The sequence below is a fragment of the Artemia sp. Qi Xiang Cuo genome, chromosome 20, assembly GCF_049724085.1.
Source record: "Artemia sp. Qi Xiang Cuo chromosome 20, ASM4972408v1, whole genome shotgun sequence".
Taxonomy (NCBI): Eukaryota; Metazoa; Arthropoda; class Branchiopoda; order Anostraca; family Artemiidae; genus Artemia; species Artemia sp. Qi Xiang Cuo.
Genome location: NC_142813.1, coordinates 19,359,840 through 19,381,440, shown reverse-complemented (window position 1 = coordinate 19,381,440; position 21,601 = coordinate 19,359,840). Strand labels below are relative to the sequence as shown.

Here is a 21,601-nt window from a genome sequence, read left to right as displayed (position 1 = left end):
AAGCCAATTTTTTTTTAGTACTTTTAAAGAAGCTTCGTGTTTCAAGAGTCGTTTTAAAGAATTTGGATAGAAATTAAATCTTTATCACAAATAAAGAGATATTTATCAAGGAGCAATCCCCCTCATATTCGTAATAATTTCTGTTCGTTTAAGTTTGAATGTTGCTCCTTACTTTTAGTCGAAAAAACTTGTTTTTTATTTAATTTCTGCTCGTCTTTTAAATAATACCGGGAAATCTAGGTCCCCCTCCATAGGAAATTCCCTCCCCTCATGAAAAATTCCACCACGGAAAGTTCCATTCACGTCAAATCCCCCCCCCACCCGAAAAGTTTCCCCAGACTATTCAATTCTCGCAACAAAAAAAAATCCCCCGGAAAATTTCTTGCGGACGATTCCGCTTGAAAAATTCTTCTTAGCACACAATTGAAAAAGATTAATTTTTTATTGTTTTTCAAATATTGCTGGAGTTTCACCCCTCTGTGGAAATTTTTTCGAGAAAGACCCCCCCCCCCCTCAGAAAAAAACTTCACTCCCCACGGAAAATCCCCCCCATCAGGAATGGTTAGTTTAACCAATTTACATGCTTAGCCAGAAAAATGGTTAGTAGCAATTTCCTTTTCAAACCTCACATAAAGGATGTTTTCTTTTATCTTTGTAAAACGTTGGTATTTCAAAACTTAGCAATTTGTATTTTTTGGCGTTATAAATATTTTATTTCATATTAAATTATTTCTGCTTAATTAGATAACTAGCCTACCACAAAACAAAAATTACTCAAAAAAGTAAGAAAAAAAATTTGGGAAAAGCAATGAAATATTAAAGGTTCCGTTCCTAAAATCTTAAGATAGAGTTTATACTTCTAAAACAAACAAACTAAGAATTTAGACTTTCACATGATACTCTGGCCAAGTCCATACTTTATATTTTGAGATCTGAGCATCAGAGCATTTAAATGACTCTTAACTTTACGCAGTATTACAGATGTTCTTAAAATAGTATTTGATAGAAAAAGACCTTTGGCAGAAGATATGTTTTGTCCCCGAATACTAAATAATTCAAATAGTAGCCAAATGAGCTAAATCTATCGTAGAAAGCAATTAAAACAATTCTGGACAATTTCCCCCAACAAAAGATTCTATTTTAAGCTTCTTTTTAAACTGTTTCTGGTTTTCATATGTTTTATGAAATTGGTCAATTTAGTCTGTGAAGATTTCAAATATTAAATTCCACAGCTTTTAAATATATGAATATTTTAAAATACTCATCTCCTAATGAAATTGGAAATAAAACACATTCCGGCTAAACCTAGCTTTTATATTATTGCATCTTTGTCGTACATGACAATTAATCTATGCATTTTTTCTTATCCAGGTCAAATTTTAGAATTAAAATTTGTACCGGAAGGGCTTGAAAGAATAGTTCATGAGCATAAATAGATGTTAAGAGACATGTAATAGTAATCCCTGGCATTGTGGGGGCTGCCAGGGATTTTTCTTGTGGGAGAAGGGAGATTGGCCAAAAAGGGAGAGCAAGCAAATTTAACATCTTCGGTCAGAACTTTAACTTTTCACTCGTTTTAGAAAATTTTACTAAGGAGACGTTGAATTTCTTGATGGAAATAACCCACCTTTGCTCCCGCTTTAGCTACGCATATGAAAGTTATTCTTTGGCACAAGCTATAGCTCATTCTTGTCCATGGGCGCCCTTAAGCTGAATTCCAGGGGGGGAGGCAAACCGCATCTAATTGACATTTTTAATGCTATATAGTAGAAACCTCAGAACAAAAATATAAAAATAAGGACGTATCATTCAGCCAGGGGGGGGGCGGGAGCCCCCCCATATGGGCGCCCATGTTCTTGTCATTCATTTTCGGAAGAGTCCAAGAGTAAATTTAGATACTGACAATCTTGTCTAATATTAAATTTAAAAAAGTAGTACCTCAAAAAGACACAAGTCCCATTGTGTCTCCGCAATTTTTGAGAAACTATTAATTACCCGGAAACAGGATATACAAAAAAAAGCCAAAATTCGTTAGTAATTGAACGATATCTGCCAAATTTACCAAATTTCTGATTACCACATCCATTTTTTCGTTCTTGGTTTTTCTTTAAGCAACTCTTTTAGAATTAATAAATAACAAATTTAGAGGCAATAGAGCGCTGTATATATCTTTAATGCCGTCTTTACTAAAGCTGCTTGGTCTTCTTTGGTCTTCCATTCTGCCAGCAAATAGTAAAACGGATAATCATCTCTCTCTCTCTTAAGAAAACCTGAAATATTTACGCACCATATCTACCAGTATATGAGCAAGCGTTAAAGCACTTTTAAACCCCAGTCCAAGAGCTCTTTTTTTCTTTTTTAGGCAACACTGCAGAGCGTCTTGACACCATCATCAAAATAAGAAGAACTTTAGTTTACAAAATATGGTCGTAAACCAGCACTTAGGAAAAGTCTCGGGAGATTCGATACCGTTAGCCAAAATATAGAAGAAGAAGATAGTTGTTGATTAAACAAAATCCTCGTTAAAATAAAGGCTTTGGATTCAGGAATGATCTTAATTCTAGATCAGTCAAGATTAGACAGTTCATAAAGTCTCACTGATAAATTGTATGCCAGATCTGGGCACCTCAAAATTTAATTTACACTAATATATGAAAATAGTAAGATTTCTATTCAATAAAAGTCAGAAAGGTGTGAGTAGTAGTTGAATTAAAATCAACTCTTTATATACGAATTAAACTATTCTCACATTGTACTATGTCTACCATGATAAAATAAAACTAGCTGAGTTTTTTATAAGAAAGTTTTATTTTATAAAGTGAAACTGCGAACAAAATGAGTCATAGATACGGCACATGAAGATAGGAAATCAACGAACCAGACCAGGAGGTAGAGCTCTTTTCTTCTTTGCTTTAGGCTGCTGCATTGTCGCTCCTTTGAATATGGAACTAGAAAAAGTTTTTAGAGTAAATAACATGGAAAGAATTAGAATGAAACGCTTTAAATTACAATACAACAAATGCCATTTGTATAATTATACCAAAGGCTGTAAAGCTGAAAATTGAGCATTAAAGCTCCAAACTTTTCCTCAATAACCAACGACGAGCCAGAAAATAATGCAGCAAGTATTCATTTGGGCATCCATTTATTTGGACCTCAGATAAATACAGAAAAACGGGCGGTGTTTGGAGGGAGAATATTTCTCATTTTCTTGTTCGTATATCTTTTTCCATGCATACCTGTTTCTTCGAGGGACAGTATCCCCTCTGATCTCTGTGCTGGTGTCAATGGGGGATATATCTCTGTCCCCATATGCTGGCGTTCCCCGAGGATTAGTTTTAGGTTTCACTGCCTAGTCTTCAATAATACAGATGTCAAATTTCCCTTCTCTTTTAAAACCACTTTCCAAGTATTACAATAAAGCTAGCCACCTCCTTCACGAAACTAATCGTCCACGAGGTATTACTTTATTTGATCTTCAATCACTATACATTCTTTCGAGTGAATGTTTTACTTTTTCTCGGCTTAATGATGACCCACTCAGCCCCTAAATATTCTGCTGTTTTTTACCTCTGATCAAATTAATTATCATCTTCGCAACGCAAACCCTATTCAAATCCCTTTACCCCATCTGCAAGGTTTGACTTCAGTCCTGTAACAGCGAGTCATATTATATGAAATATGACAGCTCATTCTGATCAAAGGTGCCACACGCTGAACTCATTAAAAAAAATATTAAAAAATGTTTGGCTTCTTAGGTGTTTTTTCTTTTTTTTTGTAGGATCGAATGGAGTCTTTAATCTATTAAATTTATTTTTGTTATTTCAATTTTTATTGTATCTGTCATTATTGATTATTTAATCTTTTGCCGGGGAGGGGGGGAGCTTAATTATAGTCATTGCAACACCTACCAGAATAGGCTAGCGGATCTCAACTAAACATTGGTCAGAAATATGAATTAATGTCTTAACTATAATTTATGGAGATCAGGACCCGATCCAAATTCTATGAGAAGAGGGAAGGAGGGTCCCTGAATTCATATCATAAGAGCAATACTTGGAAGGGTTTGTCAAGTGTCAACCACACTCAGGAGCGTCCCGAGACTCATTTCATTGGGGGGCGACCTTCGTGAATTTTACCAAATCGCTACCTGATTTAAGCGGAATTTTCGGCAGAAATCAAGAATTACGCTAAATTTTGCCCGATTTTGCAAAATGTTCGTCTCTGGCAAAATTTTTACCGAATACCAAAAAATTTAGGGGCACCCCCCCCTCGAGAAGCCTCTGACCACATTTAGTCAGAAACAACATTTGATCAACTAGATCTATCTTTCTGAAGGGCTACACTGTTGTCATCTGTAACCATAAGAAAGGCCTACTGGATCTTGTCTAAATTTTGCGGGAATTAAGAACTAGAACTTTATTTCATATTTAGAGGGCCCTTGTCAAACCTTATAGACAGTAAAACTGTGTTGCTCCGCTACTATGACCAATGTGTCACATTTTCACAAAACGTATAGAAAACTAATAGCAGAAGAAGACTGTAATTACAAGCTAGGAAAATAGAATAATAGAAGAAAATGAAGACAATATGGAGAAAGAGAAGGAATTGTAAAACAAAGAATAACATGACTAATGGCTAAATCTAGAATTCAGTTATAATTTAAACTTAATTCTCTTGAAGAAAAACTTTTTCAATATAATTTAGTACTTTTACAAACTCCAAAAAAATAATAGATTCAAGCCAAAAAAAGATTCAAGATCCAAAAAAAATAAGATTCAAACTCTGAAAATAAGACATCTATCATTATAGATCCGAGAAGTAGCTTCGAAAGCATTCTAGTTACAGATTAAAAGCAGTAAAAAGTCAACCTTAATTAACATCAAAGGATCTAATAAAATCCTTCAGTGTGGAAGTACAGATTCATAATCTCGTACTGTAATCTATTCGCTAGACTCCCTGAGACATGGAGCTGGAAGCTCATTAGATTCGACTGAGACTCTTGTAAGTTTTAGATTTTCGACAAAGGTCTCCATATGAAGACTGTACTAATACCTTAATTACAGGACATGTGACCATTAACCTGGTGTCGGGCCCAGAGGATTAAAAAATAAAAAAAAGAGAAGAAGTAAAAAGGTGTAACTTAAGGAAAAATACAAAGGAACTTACTCGCATGTGACACATATGGGCGGTGTCCGACAAAAAACTGAAAATAAAGTGATATTTTCAAAAAAAGAAAAACACAATAGATAATATATCATACATGAAAATAATGCACGGTGGGCAAAACTATCTTTTATGGTATATTTTTTTCATGGTATTGTTTTACATTGCATGGTCTTTATGGTATATTTTTTATGGTATATAATTAAATGGTGAGTTTAGACACCCTGATAAAACCGTCTCTTAGCATGTAAAACAGTCATAGATAAATAGTGAATTTTATTCGCTATCATAGAGGAATGTCTGATAGGCTAGCGCCACTAGAAAAGTGGCTTTGGAGGAAATGCTCTCCCCCCACCAAGGGAACAAAAAAAAGTTGTTTTTTTAATCTATCGAAAGAGGAAAATTAAAAGTATTTTCGCTTAAATCCTGGTAGAAGTGAAAATCATGGTAGCACTTTTCTCAACCTCCCCCTGGAAAAATTTCCAGGTGGCTCTCATGTTCTAAACTATAGTGGCATGTGTATTAGAAGCAGATGCATTTCACACTACAAAAATGATTTATAATTTAATACAGAAGGGATAAAACTGTCAGCTAGATTTTTTTTACGGTCTATCAGCCTTTAGAAACGGTCATTGGCAAACAGAGTAGCTTACTCATTATAAAAAATGACAGTATAGACTTCGAATAATGTTTGTAAGTGAATGTAATGATATTCCACGGAAGAATTCTTGCATGAATATAAGAAAAGAAAGGCCACAAGTCAGACTTTTCTAGCTTTTCGGGACGACGAACAGTTATGGAGAACATATTATCAAACGGGTAGGCTAAACCATCTTATAATTAAATTATGCAGATGATGTAATTTTGATAAATAATTTTTTTTTTTTAGAGAAATGAGTGAAGTTTTAGAGTTTTGAGAGTTCAGTGTGCAAGAATAAGTTCAAAATTTCATCCCGAGGAGACTATGTTGCTTAGACTAAGAACGAGTGAGAGTAAAGACGTGATGCTAGGAAAGGAGAAAATCAATTTAGCAGATATCGCTTATCTGGATAGCAGTAATAGTAAAGACGACGAATGCAGTGAAGATGTAAAAAGTAGCATAGCCAAGGCGCAGATGAAAAAAGCTTGGAGAAAAAAGCATTCAAACTAAGATTAAAATATTGGAAGTCACTGTAATGGCAGCGGTAAAGTATGGCTCTAGAGCCTAACGATAAAGACATAAAAAGAATTACCCACCAGAATCAAGTCTTAGAAATGGGATTATTTACCTTTATTATTACTAAGTCACTTTTATTTCAATACTAAGTAGAGATTTCCAAGTAAATCATTGCAGTAGCATAATACAATAAGGAAATATTCGTCTTGCTTATTTTGCAATGATATTATATTATTTTCTCTTTTAATTATTAATTATATCCTTCTATCGTATTTAATCTACTCTTATATGTACGATTTTTAAAGTCGGAGAGACCTCTTTACCAGTGTGGCTGAACTTGCCATAGACTTTTAGAGTTATAGTATTCAATAGCATGTCCAAGAATATACCAGTACCCACAGAACCTTTTCTCCGAGGCCACCTTTGTCTGAAATATATAAAATGAAAATTATAGCCTAATATAATTTTTACTTTTTCTCTTTTCTTAGGTATCTAGAAAAATCATATAAGCTACTGGCAAATGTACCAGTTAAATGTTATTTCTACGATGAAAATGAAGAGTCATTTTCTTATTCTAATTCTTCTACATCTTCCATAACATGAGGCCGCTAAAAACCTAGGAAGTGATATGGCACTAGTAACTTCTTTTTTTTACTAAGGAATTTTTTCTAAGGATAAGTTTAAAGTTTAAAGCTGAGGCTTAAAGCTTGTCTGGCACCCCTCCCACCACCACTCTCTGTCTAAAAAAATTTTATATCATTTTGACAATCAAATTTCATAGAAGCTTTGCTAAAGACTGGTTTCAAGTCAGTAATTTCCAAAGCGAACTCATGTTTGTCTTCAAGCAGGAAACAACAAGCCATCCAGCATTTCCCAACAAAACGAATTTTCTTGTTTTGTTAGACTGTAGCCTTTGAAAATGTCATTTCATACTTAAGACCAATCTACCAAAAGTATTTCACTTGAATATCCTATCGCTCACCTCTGTCTCCTCACTAAGCTAGCGCAAATTATTTAATTTAAAAATTTACGCAAAAACCCAACTCTTAGAAGAAAAAAATCCCAAACTGGGTGAGGCAAATGAAAAGGCATTTTAAGTTTCAGAAGGGCGGAAAAAATCAGAAGAAAATACATATCACGCTCAATGACAATTATAGCCAGGTGGTTCTACACCAACAAACATTGTACGCCAACGCTACGCCAACAAACATTGCACTATATAAATTTGATAATTCCAACTATTTAGGGGGACATAACGCATCTACAAAAAAAAACTGAAAATATGAAGAATATTGAAACCCAAATGAATTGTAAAAAAATGGAATGGATCAATGATAGAACACGGTGAGCTGAAGGAGATTGCCTGTAAAATGTTGTGTAACACTTTTTGAAGTATTGCGTTTTTGTATTCTTGTCTTTTTGTGTATACTTGTTTATTTTGTGTCAGGAAAGTGTTCTCGTTTGTACAAAGAAAGTATTCTTGTGTCCAGGGCACGGACACAAGTCCGTATGCAAGTTCATACGTCCGTACACAAAATTGCAAACAAAATTTTATAGTTTCCAACTATTTAAAGGGATATATTGTATCCGAGGAAAAAACTGAAACTTTTAAGGATCATGAAACTCAAATTAATTATAAAAAGATAGAACAGATCAGTTGATGAAGCATGGGGAGCTTAAGGAGGGGGTCCTCAAGTATTAGCTTCAGGAGCTGTCGCATAGCAATTTTTGAAGTACTGCTTCCAAAAATAGCATCCAAATTGGAATTTTTTCATATTAATTTCGCCTTGAGGTCCATAGACGGAGAAGTTTTGCTTAGTTGTGCTACAAAAACCATGCATCATATATCAGCCGTTGATAATCTAAAATTTGGTTGCCGGACAACTCCTAATTAGAAAACTGACCTTACAGGAAACCTTACGATAAGAACAATCCATCATGAAATATTAACAAGTGATATTTTTGAATTACACAACTGCAATAACAGTAATGGCAACGACGATCGTCCAGTGACTGAAATGGATTGGACAGTGACATAAATCTTAACTCAAGTAAAATGCTACAGAGCACTTTTAGAATTATTGCACTCCATTGGAAAGGTACGTGGATAAATTTTGCCTCAAGAAAAATGGGGGGATTACACCGGGGGGGGGGCTAATACCTCATAAACTGTATTTTCAGGTCTAAATTATCAGAGATGTCCGTTGGGCAAATCTTGGGAGACATTAAGAATCGTAAGAAATCGATGTTGAAGCGAGGAAACCAAGTACGTGTTTCTTTTTTTTCAGGTCAATGTGTTACTTCTAAATCCAATGTTTTTTTTTAATTAAGAGACGCAAAACAAGAAAAATTACCGCTAGAAATGCAAAATTGAACCAACAAGAGCCATAAAGAAGACGCAGCGAAAATTCAAAAAAAAAATCATTGGATAATTTGGATTTTAAGAATGATAGGATGGGGGAGAAACAGATATCATTTACTTTGAAGCTAAGAAAAACTAACAAGGGGAGTTAATAGTCCCATTCGATTTTAAAAAAATTAAGTAGTTAATATACAAAATTGACCTAAATTGATAAAAAGGTATACATACTTGACAAGCAAACAGAACAGACATAGCCAACTTCAACCAACTGTCTGTGACAAAAGCAGGCCGCTCGATAATCAATCTTTGTTGGTGGCGGGAGGTTGAGATTCTTTCTTTCTTCAATAGATGGTAAGAAGAGCCACTGCAAAGATAAGTTAGGAGCGTCTACTAATATAACGAAATAATTTGTTACATTAGTGATTCTTACATAAAAGACACGAATATGAGGGGGGACAAGGATCTTTGGATTTCTTTTAATGAAAATGAAAAAAAAGCATTTCCAAAAGTCTAGGGGGAATTTTCCGATTTTTATTTTTTTTTCAATGAAACCCCCGAAAAATTATTTTTCATAATAAGGTATTATAAAAGAAAACATTCACCGTCATCAGCAGCTTTCAACCTAAGCTGGAAGCAGTCTTTCGAAAGGACTAAAGTTATATAAAACAAATTTCGAAGTACCAGAAAAATTATAAAATACGCTTTGGCGTTTTCAATTTGTATTAATGACCATCTGTTTAGCAAAGATTTAGTTATAAAGCAAGGCAATAACTTTCATATTGAATGATAAGATTCTGAAATATTAAAGCAAATGAGAAAAGAACATATGACATATTTTGGAAAAACAGACACAATTAAGTAGAGAAGAAAGATAAGCCACATGATCAAGCGAGTTAATTTTAAGGGAGTGTGTCATAAATGTCATTTTGACTGAAAATGCCGCATATATCCTCTTCAATCACCAGAGACGAGCTGCGAAGGCAATAATTGTGACATCACGTGAACCTAACGCTGGCTTCTATCTGCTAGTAAGTTCTTCTCAATAGCTAGTCATCGCTCAACCGTAAAGGACTAGATGAGTGGCATTTTCCTAACTCAAATATTTACGGTGCTTTTATAATTCAAAAAAAGCTACACGAATCAAATAGTTAGGAATGGATCTACGGTTTAAATTAGGTCCCGGGAATGTGTTTGTAACTTCCTATCGCCGCCCTTTTCCTTCCTTCACCTACTGGACATAAGCACGGTATTTCTTGTCCTAATTTGTGCTAAACAAACATAAAATAATCACAACTTGTTTATAAGACTTGATTTATTAATTTGTATTTCAAGATATTTTTATCTGTTAAAAATTGGTCTACTTCAATAAAATAAATCAAAATAATAATACTGATAAAATAAAAAAAAATCACTAAAACAATTGGGAAAAAATAAATCAATATAATTAAAATGAAATATAAAATTAAATCAATAGTAGCTTTGTCATCAAAGGTTTCTCATGTAACGAATTACCAAACCCCTTCACATCAGGTATAAAGCTATTTATCGTGTGTGCTAAGTGAAAAAACTCTTGTTAATTAAGCTAAAATGGGTTAAAATAGATATATTAGTATATTAGATAAAGTTGATGTTATAAAACGAAAATAAAGCAATAGAAAGGTTTAAAAATTGCGGTTGGGATACTATATGGTTATTCTAGCATAGATTACCAATAGAGGTAATCCCAAAAGTTCTTCTCTAGAGGTGTCCAAAAGAAGGTTTAGCAAATAACACAAAATAAAAAAGTAAGGTAATTATCAGTACTATCGGTATATCATCACTGATGATAAAGCTGTAAAGCTTGTAATAAAAACAATAGAAATAAAGATGGTTTGACCTATAACATAATTTTAAAAGCTTGCTAGAGCTTTTTAACGTTGCCCTTTTTTCATCAACTTTTTAGAATCGAGGTCACCTGAAGTTACACTAGTGTTAATAGAAAGCTTCATGTTGAATTTATAACTAGGACAGCTAAAATTAGAAATCCTGAAATTCCTAAGAAATCCATAGAAATCGTAAAATTGAGAAAGTCTTAGAAATCTACATAGCCTACACAGGAAGAATACTTAAGCAGCAATGCATGGTCATAGCTTTATTTACCTCCCTGAAATCAGCTGTGGCACTTCGAAAGTCATTAAGTAAAATAAATCAATCTTACATAAGATCAGAAAACAGAAACACAGGTTACGAGTTCTTTTTTGTTGCTATTAAGGATCATAAAGACCAGCTATTTTTACAGGGAACTCTTTCTGTTTGTAAATCCACGTTACGTCAAAGATAGACAATATCAATAGTTCCGACTCCAACCTATTTCAACAGATGACAAAGGGGGATAGATGCATTTCGAGAATAGGAACGCGTTTGAATGCATCTTGAAAATGAAACGAGATACAGAAAAATGTCACAAAACACCTTTGTGTGAGCTGTATTAAAACAGTGCATAACAATGATTTTAATTAATCTGTAAACTTGCCAGTAGGTATTCAAGAAGTCCAGAAGGTTGAGGAATTTTGATGTATATACCGCCAGTGATGTCACATCCTTGTTGAAGCAAATTCGAATCCTCGCCAATCACACAGGCATCTAATAGTACAGACTGAAAATAAAAGTCAGATTGCATTTTATTTCAATTGGAAATTAGCAGTTCAAATGCCAAATCAATTAGTCCCACTTTTAAGGCAGGGGTGTAATTTACCATAGGACAGGAGAGAGCGGGAATCTGCCTCCCAGCTAAAAAGTAGCATCTTCAAAAATCTTGTTAAAGCTAAGATAGGTCTACATAATTCAAGCATCCACAGAAAAATATCAGTTGTCTTTAGTATACCTTTTCCTTTATGGTATTATATGGCTTATTTTTCATTTGAATTGGTAAAATTGGCTCCATTTTTGACCCCCCTCCACCCAGGATTTTGGCAAAATTAAACCCCTGTTGTAGGCCTAATTCTTTTTTTTAGATTTTGCTGCCGAAAAATTTATTTGACTTGTAACTTTGCATGTCACTAAAGAAAACCAATATTTTAAGAATAAGGATTAAAAATACCAAATGGCTTAAAATAAGTTGACTTTTGAGAGATATATTCTTTTTACAGAAGCCAGATTGACCCAATACATACTAACATGAACATAAATGCATTTTCCATACCCAAATAAATTAGAAAAGCCCGAGTTTTCATTTAAACATATGAATGTTGGGACTCAACTGAAACCAGAAGTGTTTCATTTGGGTCACTCTAATTGTTTCATATACTATGACAACAATTTGTTATCCAAACTATTTTAATAGGGAGAAAAGAATGTTGCACTTCTCTTAGATTCTCACAAGAAATAAGGAAACTTCATTCTCATAAATAATTATTTTTAAAATACAAAAACAGTAAAACTGAATTCTGTTGTTTGAATTGATAAAGTGAAAATTGAATAACTGTGTATGTCTTTAAATAAAATTAGGAAAATCGATTTTTTTTTTAAAATTAAAAGATCTCCTTGTGCACACATACAGTTTTTTGGTAGAGGCTGGCAGAAAATTCAAAAAAAAGATATGAGAGAAAATTAAAAAAGAAGATATAGCACCAAAAGCTTAAGAAGGTAAGAAGTCCGCCTGAGACTGTAAGCGGGCAAGCCTATTAGGCTTAGGTCACTGGTTCGCCTGTGAGCCCAAGATAATTCAGTCCCCCATTTTTTATACAAGTCCAGTCACCATTGTCCGTCATGAGTCAACCCAGAACCTCGATCATCCGTTATTTCTATGACTATCTACCTTAGTTCTGCCCTAGGATGGATGGATGGATGATAGACTATCTATCAACAAGTGGAAAATGACATCATTTTTATACTATCCTGAAAAAGGCTTATACCAGCTTTGCCTCTTACTCAGACTACCGTATCTGTCTTGGATTTCTTCAACTAGCCATAGCTTGATGGAAACTTGATTTTAATTCAAAAATCAACAGATTTTTAATATTTGAATTTTTACGAACAAATGTTTTTTCAAACTTAACTAGTTTGCGTATTTATTTTAACGGGTTCAACGTGGAACAAGAAAAACCTTAGAAAATTACGGTTTTCAAGTGGGCCCAGGGGCCAAAAACTGTTTTAATTTTGATGTCCTTGGTATTTTAAGAATGCAAACTGTTTATTTTGTTGTAAGTTGTGGGGATTGTTCATCTCATCCTTGTCTTTTATTTAAATGCGTTATTACTTCCATACAAAAAGCTAGTTTTAGCAGAATTCGCTCCTTTTCTCGTGTACAATATTTAACAATATCTACATATTTAACAATTTTTTACGTCTACAATATTCTGAATATTTAACATGTTATAGGGGATACAGTTGAACCGTTACTACTTTAAATTTGCCTCCCAGCCCCCCCCCCCCCCGAAGAGGAGATATTCACCCTCTAATGAAGTTGGGTCTTGTCCTACAATCGCTAAAGTTTTTTTGGAAAAATAAATTGTCCTTAGTTTTACCTTTTGATACAACTTAAACTATTTCAAAACTATTAAATCCTGAATCACAAAAGCATTATAAGAACTTACAATTAATTTTACAATTTGGTCAAGTTAAAGTCTGGGTAACTTTATTTAAGGTTTGAGGAAGAAAATCTATATGATTCGACGATAATATCCACATAGATTTTACAACTGACAGAAAATCAAGAATAAAAATGGAAATGCTTGGAGTTTAAACAAACATTCTCCTAAAATCAAAAGTCTCATATGTGTAGAGATTTCTAAGAAACCCTCAAATATAGTTTATCTCCTTTACGTAGCAAAAAATACTGTAAAATGAAAAGAAAGTTTGTTTCAAAATAAGTTTGTCTTCTATTATTCTTAAAAGTAGTACAGGTGTTTTGAATTTCTTTAACTTTGGTAAAGATTAAACCCCAGTGACTCATCAAAGAGGGGAAACTCAAATATTGTGCGATTGTGGAAATTAATACATCGATAGAACCAATCCAAATTGGGAAAACGCCAGAGTTGCCAAGCATAACAATAACCTTCAATTCTGATAAGTTCGTTATCTTCTGATACAGCTCTCAGTAACCACATTCTTGAAAATCCCAGCAATTCAGTACTTTTTAGAAAACATTTCTAATTAGCATTGATCCACTGCAAGCACTGTATATACATTCATACAGTATAATTATCCTCTATCTCAACCAATAAAAAAAGCCGGAGCAAGATGCAAGTGCTCCGGAGAACGTAGAAACTTAAGCGACATTAGATTTTTTCACGGGTAGACAAGTCAGATTTATCTTGAAAGCGAAACTTGGCGTCACCTTTGTAAAACTAACTTTTAAAGAATCTAATTTTTAAATTAATTTATTTCAATACATATATAAAAATCGGTAATTAGTAGTGTAACGTTATTATTAGATGTTTTTAGAAATTCCAAGTAGGTTTCAAAGTCACGAGTTGGTTTCAAAGGCATTTTGAGAAAGTTTCTGCCAAAATACGTGTTCTAGGATAATATACACTGACTTGTTGATGGATAAGGATATTGGCGGGGCTTTTATACGCGCCAAGACTGTAGTAGCCAAATATTACTGAGTCATGATTATACTGTATATAATCTATATACAGTGACTGCAACTAACCAACCGAAAGCAACTAAATAAATTGTCCACGAAGCAACTGACACAAAACTAAGCTAAAACGACAAAACGTCTTTAAATAGAGTCTTGGTGTAGTACACAACCCTATATACACAAAGTTAATAAAAAAAATGATTTAATACAATAGGAACAAAATCAATAGCTGAACAGAGAAAATCTGTATCCAAAATACATACACGACTACGGGCAAAAAAGCAAGCATATCAATGAGGATGGGTTTTAATTTTTACTAGAACACTATAGCATGAATGAACAATTGTTTTTGTCAGTCGTAGTTGAACTTTTATAAAGTGATAAAGCTAATCCTATGCTAATTTTAGTTTTATTTTTGAATTTTGGGTTGTTTTCCCTTTTATGATCTTGAGTTATTATTCATTTCTTTAGCATTTTCTTCTCATCTCTAGCATTTTCTATTGATCATAGAGCCAAAGCATTCACTTAGATTTTATTTTAGTCACTATACTCAGAAAAAGTCCTCATTCGAATTTTGGTTCGTTTTCGAATTTCAGACCGTTTTTGGTCTGTTAATTTTAGTAGGTCTTTATCTTTCTGATCTCGAATTATTATTCATTTTTTTAAAATTTCTTCTATTTTACTGAGGATGGCTATTGGTCATATAGCCAAAACATTTACTTAGGTTTTATCTTAGTTACAATACTCGGGAAAATTCCTCATTCAAACTTTGGTTCGATTTTCTAATTTTGGTTCATTTTTTGTCAATTAATTTTTGTTTGTCTTTGTGATTTTCAGCTATTATTCGTTTCTTTGCCAAATTTTCCATTTCGCTGAGGAGGGCTATTGGTCATATATCCGAAAATTCACTTTGGTTTACTTTAGTCCAGTAGTTCTCAACCGATTTTGCACCATGTTCCACCTAAGCATTTCTAAAATCCTGATGCCACCTCATTATAATTAAATTTTAAATAGACGTAAAATTTTGAATAACAAAATAAATTTTTACCTGAAGGAACCTTAAAAGGTCATTAACTTCGTCTCTTTATTCCACTCGTCCTCTGCATATATTTTCTACTAATGACAAATATTGCCTGAATACAACACCTTTTATACAGTGTATGAGGTCAATACCATACTATCGTGAATTTTTTTTTCTCTTTAAATGCATATACCTATGACGTCAGTCACAACGATTTTTTTCTTCAGGATTCAGGCTCTAAAGTATAGTCAGAAGGGTGCACTTCCTGCCCATGACCAGCCAAAATTTTGCCATGCCCCAGCCATTTTTCGAATTCTCTTATAATAAGTGGGAATATCTCCCCTAGTACCAACCCCTCCTCTATTTAGTCAAAGGAGACTTACATTCTTTTGGCAAGTAAAGAAAACATTCATGAATGTCATATATTGAGCAGCACTTTCACCTCCGTTGGTGATAACAAGAATCCTCGATTTCAGCTTCTCAACTACTTTTTTGGATTTGGCGATTCTAAAAAAAAGAGATTACTACCTTCCAATGGTAAAATATTATTTATTTTATACCAAAGTCGTAGTAAAAAAAATGATTTAAACTTCGTTCTTTTGAGAAAAAAAAACTAGAACAGACTTTTGTGTATGAAAAATATTTACATAGTAAATTAATATATTAAGGGTATTAAGTGTAAGAACATTAGATGTGTTAAATGTAAATAATAAAAAGAATGATATAGCGGAAAATCAACAAAAAGAAAGAAATTCTCAAAAAAAAGAAGAAAGAAAGTGAATTTACATAAAATTGATAACAGATTGTAGAAAATAACACTGCTCTTCAACAAAATTTTCTGGCAAAGAAAAGATATCATACATTTGAAAAAATAAAAAGTGTTGTGTGTTTTATTAATGGTCAGACAAGATGTTGCTGTGTTTGCAAAGGACTACGACAAGCTAAAATAAGCTAAATTCTTGTTACAATAAAATATTAATTTTAAGAACAAAGGAGGAAATAAAAACGCTCATATCAAAACCAAATAGTTACAAGGGAAAGGGAGAAGGGGGTGCTTGGTAGAACGAATATAAATTTGTTTGCTGAGGCGTTTTGTGACGAAAATAATTAGGCTCTTAGTAAAAGCAGAGATAGGTGAATAAATTGGAAATGTTAAAGAAACTATACGGGACTGTTAAGGCTAGTAAAAATGAACTCAACACCGTTATTCGTCAGGACAAATTTGGAAAAATACTGTCCTTTCTGTCTTTCAGGGTGGTAAGGCTTGCAGTATTGATTAAACATCTGCACTTTTTCTGTTTTTTTTTTTTCAGAAAAACATAAACAAAAAAAATAATAAAAGAACAGAACAGAAACAGGTTCGACAAAAACAGGCCAACAGTTTCACCTTTCCGTTCTATTTTTTGAAAAAAAAACAGCCATTATTATAAAAAAAACCAGCTGTTAGTTTTGCTTATCTTCCTCTTTTTTAGGATGTCGCACCCTTTCACCTATACACGCTGCAATTTCCAAGCAAGCGTAAAGAAACCGCCTTGAAACAATCCCAAATCCACTAATCCGTCTCTTTTTTAATCGACCATATGCGCATACGATACGACCCCCGCTGCACTGGTGATTCTAAAGCCTACTAGAGGACCTGGGCACAGCCCAATTTCATTCTAGCCACCTCAAGATGTTGAACAACGGAGTACGAAATAAAAGGAACAAACATTTCTCTCAAATACAAAAGCACAACAGCTTCGAATAAAATGGAGAACAAAATAAAAATAAAAAATTCATCCAACCAGTTCGTGACACACTGACCCTCAATTTAGTCACTTGAAAAGCGGAAAGCAACAATTCTAATGGCATATTTTCGTTCTAGTCTTCCATAGAAAAAGGAATAGTGATGTCTTTACCTTGGCAAAAAAAAATGCAATTGTTGTTCCGTTACCTTGGCCATTACCTCGGCAAAGTTTTTTGGTATTTATAGCTTTAATTTTACAGTTTTTTGTGTTTTTCCGGGTGATTGATGCATGATCAGGTACAAATAGAAGATAGAAGATCAATTGCTGGAATGGCTTTTGCGTTTTCAAGGCTGTTTTTTTTTCAGTAGAAAATATTCAAAAAGAGAGTTAAAACTGCAAAAAAAATAACAAAAAAGCGCTTGCACAAATCGATCTTTTGTCTTCTTGTTGATATCTAATCATGCATCAGTAATTCAGAAAAACATATATTTCTGGAGGGGAATGCTCCAGAAGCTTTGCCATGAATGTTTGTTTTATGAATGTAGAAAGAACTATTTAAGGCAGTTTTAAGGTTCAGCTCACTTCAGACCTGGGGTGGCTAACCTTTTCTGTTCACCTGACTTTATTCAAAACAATGCAAATTCAAGCTTAGGCCCAACCTTTTACCTCTAAGTATGGTTTATTCGTTGTTCTTTCTTCACTAGACCACATTTCTTCTTCTTCTATTTAACAGCAGGCGGGCTTTTCAGTGATACTATTTAGCCCTTTTCCTTTTGCTTCACTCTGTAGGCTACAGAGCTACTGGCTTGATTGCCTCATGATTATTAGATATTTTCGGATATCTTTCAGTAGATCTGTCGACTCTAGGAGTTCAATTATGAGTTGATACACGTCGATTTCTATGCTCTGTGTGCAGGTATAGTTGGCTAGGCTCTTGGCTGATAGTGAGATTTTGAGGTGTTTGAAGCATTTTAACAGTTTGCAAAGCAAGGTATGTTGTGCAGACGTCAGCATATTACATTCAAATAGGCAATAGTCAATTGTTTCATTATTCATATTACAATGCCTGCAAAGAGGGGACAGGGGAGTTGAACCACTTGAATTAGAAAACTTATACAAAAATGCAAGAAAATTTAGTCCATTTGTTCCAGAACGAATTCTACGATAAATTTTAGAAAGATACTTATTGGTAAAGGGGGAAAGGATAGGATTAATCTTATTAAAATTAATATCTGATAGCCTCCATCGGTAAATATCTCTAATCGGGATTGGTCTCCCACTTGGTTGGTCAATATTTATAGAATTTTTTGCTATTTCATCAACCTGATGATTACCACTTATGCCAGAGTGGCTAGGAATATACTGAAAATAAGTTTTTATGCCACTTGAAGCAAGATTATCTATAATACTGAGACAATGATAAGTGTCAATGTCCAACTTATACTGAGGAGCTGAGGCCAGCAACTCAAGGCTGGATAAAGAGTCGATAAAGAGAGAGATAATAATTCGAGAATAGTCAAGAGCTGGAAGAGACAATGGTCTAAACGAATAATTGATCTTAGTTAATTATTTAGGAAGGAAAAGTATAATATTCGATTCTCTAGAGTTTTCCTAAGTTAATGAAAGAGATGAAATATTTTATATCAATTTTAGATATGTACTAATATGTATTAGTATTATCTTTAGATATGTACTAAATCCTCTTTAATACAATTTGTTTTTACTTCCATCATTTTCAAAGTATGGTTACAAGTAGATTTTAGCTATTAAATAAAAATGGAAAACAGAGCGGTGACGAAACTGGTAACTAGAAACAAAAAATACAAAGAAAAATAACTATAATTGACTGTGTTCCAGTTTAGTGCCTCCATATAGATTAGTATATCTGTATGCAATGTAATCTATCCTTGCCATCATTACTGGCAACACAGCTTTGACAAGGAAGATTGCTTCTTTGTGTTCTATAAGTAAAATCTGCCTTTTATTAGATCAATCATTTGTAATATTTTTAATTATCATGATAAAAATAAATTTTTAAGCATATAAACGCGAATAATAAATGTTTCTTTTCATTATTTACCATGAACTGGATGCTCTCATTCTAAATGTTTTGCAATTACAAATGTTAATGACAAATTGGGTGGTCACATCTGAGCTAGTCCACTAGTGGCACTGATCTTGTCTAAGACCAACACTAGAAAAGAACCAACGCCAATAGAAATGTAAACAAAAAAGAGAATTCTTAAAAGTTCATACAAGTTAATCATTTCACAATCCATTTGGAATATTAAAAAGAGATTAAATAATATTTTTCAAAAATTTTACAACCAGATTTCAGACACTTCAAAACTACTTCAACTGATTTTGATTTCAATATTTCAACTCAAAATAATTTTAACCTTCTTTCAACCAGTTTTGGCATAATTATAATAGTCGAATTCTACACTGCCATCTATTAAAGCAACTTATAGATGATATCATGGCTGAGCCGAATTGCCACTAAAAGTCAGAACACAGTTGTGCAGAAAAAAAAATTCTTTCAATTTAAAATAGGAACTACCATGTTAGTAATTTAGGATACTAACCAACGAAGATACTGCAAAACATCACGATAAAGTGATAAAACCAAAATAAAGAAATAAGTAAAAAATAAAGTGATTAATTTAGAGATAAATTATTTTGGGCTCAGAAATAAAGTGGTTAATTACAATTTTGACACTTACGATAACAATGAAAATTTGAAACAGCAATAGAAAAAACAATGTCAACCATGATATATTGAATTCTAATTATAGCAATGCCAAAAGCCGGATGTCGTGAAGTACTTCATTCTTTGAACCGTGCAAGTTAATAATTTTGAATTAGTTACAGAAGTTGCGTCAGCAGTAAAGTTTATCTTTACCGATTAATTTTCACAAGAATTTCAAGATAGTAAACTAACCTAATCTATATTGGAAGCTACTCTTCCATAATGACTTGTCTCTTTTGAATTTTCCAAAAACACATAGAAAAACTTTGTATTTCAATAAATATAATCATTCTGATAAGAGAAATACTAAAAATTCCAGAATTGCTACTTCACAATTGGTTTTCACGTAATTGAAAACTTTCATTAACGTTTTTTTCTTGACAATTTTGAATAGAAAAGGAAACCCTCCTTTCAGCTAAAATTTGACTCTTAGTCCAGCCTCCTAGTCAGGGGCGAATCTCCAGCATTTTTATTGGGGGGGGGGGGCAGGAGAGGTCCAAATCCAGATAGTCCAGGGACATAGGATATATAATAATTTTTCTCTTCACATTGTTTTGGGGGGCAACTGCCCCCCCCCCCAAACGACGCCCCTGCTCCTAGTAACATTATGGGTACGCCCCTGATAAAAATGGTAAACTAACCTGTTAATATAGCAAAGGGCCCTTGTTAGGGTTCCAGCAATTGGGAAGTCAAGAACATTACTGTCATCACCAATTGAACCTTTTTCTGAATTCATCAATTTAAGGAATTCTGTTTTCAATGATAAATTGATTGCAGAGAACGTCTCGTATCGACCATCAGTTTGTTTTATATATTTAGCATAATCAGTGCCATCTTCTGATTGGTAGAGAAACCGACTAAACGAAACTTAGTAATTAATTATTAGCATAGGATGCAGTATTTAATATCATTATAAAAACAGATCAGCAATATGATCAGTCTCTGAGACGATCAACAAGTAACAGAATAAATTTTTCCTTTGATTATCATGTTTGATGAATAAACAATGTTTCCGCCAAAGCTTTAGCAAAATTGAGTTACTTATTACGAGTTTTGTAATTATCATTGTTCTCCTGAACAGTGTTTTTTAGTAGTTGTCTAGTTTTAATTCCATTGTTTCTTAGTTTTCCTTTTGTTGTTTTTAGTTTTTCGTTGTTTTTTTAGTTTTCTTTTGGTTTAGTTCCTGTACTCTTCTGTTCCCATTTCCTTTAAATCTTTCTTTATGACGTCCTCCCACCCGGGACGGGGACGACCTGCTTTCCGTTTAGCCCTAGATGGTTGGCCGAAAAGAACAATCTGTCATCCTTCATCCGCACAACGTGCCCTTGCCACCTAAATCTTTCTTTCATTATAGCCCTAGAGAGCTGTATTGAACTACATTTTTTGTATAACCTATTGTTTCACGTACGGTCAGTCAGCCAGGTACCCAGAACAATCCTTAAACAATTTCTCTGGAAAACATCTAGCAAAGTTTCATCCACTTTTGGAGCGCCCTTGCTTCAGAGCCATATTTGACCACTTTCATCACTGTAGCTTCTAATATTCTAATCTTGGTTTGCAGACTTATCTTCCTATTCTTCCAGACTTTTTTTACCTGTGAAAAAACACCCTGTGCCTTGGGTATTCTATTTTTAACATCTTCACTGCTCCCACGATCTTTACTAATAATACTACCAAGGTAAGTGAAGCTGCCCACCTGATCAATCTTTTCATCACCCAACGTCACCTTTTCATCTTCACTTATTCCTAGCCTTAGTGACTTAGTCTTCCAAAAGTTAGTTTTCAAACCAATTCTAGTACCCTGAACTCGCAAAACCTCTAAAAATTCATTCATTTTGCTCACACTTTCATCTA

At 33.5% G+C, this 21,601-nt stretch overlaps 1 protein-coding gene across 2 annotated transcripts in view; it reads right to left on the bottom strand.

Annotated features, from left to right (window-relative positions):
* Positions 1-2,773: 2,773 nt before the first annotated feature.
* LOC148939973 (general transcription factor IIH subunit 3-like) overlaps positions 2,774-21,601 on the bottom strand; it is a 48,986-nt gene continuing 30,158 nt past the window's right edge. For both annotated transcript variants that reach the window (XM_089106495.1, XM_089106496.1), the window contains exons 3-8: positions 20,389-20,604; positions 15,655-15,778; positions 11,197-11,319; positions 8,913-9,048; positions 5,170-5,206; positions 2,774-2,948 (exon numbers count right to left, since the gene is read on the bottom strand). In XM_089106495.1, the coding sequence (XP_088962621.1) occupies positions 2,870-2,948; positions 5,170-5,206; positions 8,913-9,048; positions 11,197-11,319; positions 15,655-15,778; positions 20,389-20,604 (715 nt within the window). In that variant the 3' untranslated portion in view covers positions 2,774-2,869. The remainder of the gene's footprint in view (positions 2,949-5,169; positions 5,207-8,912; positions 9,049-11,196; positions 11,320-15,654; positions 15,779-20,388; positions 20,605-21,601) is intronic.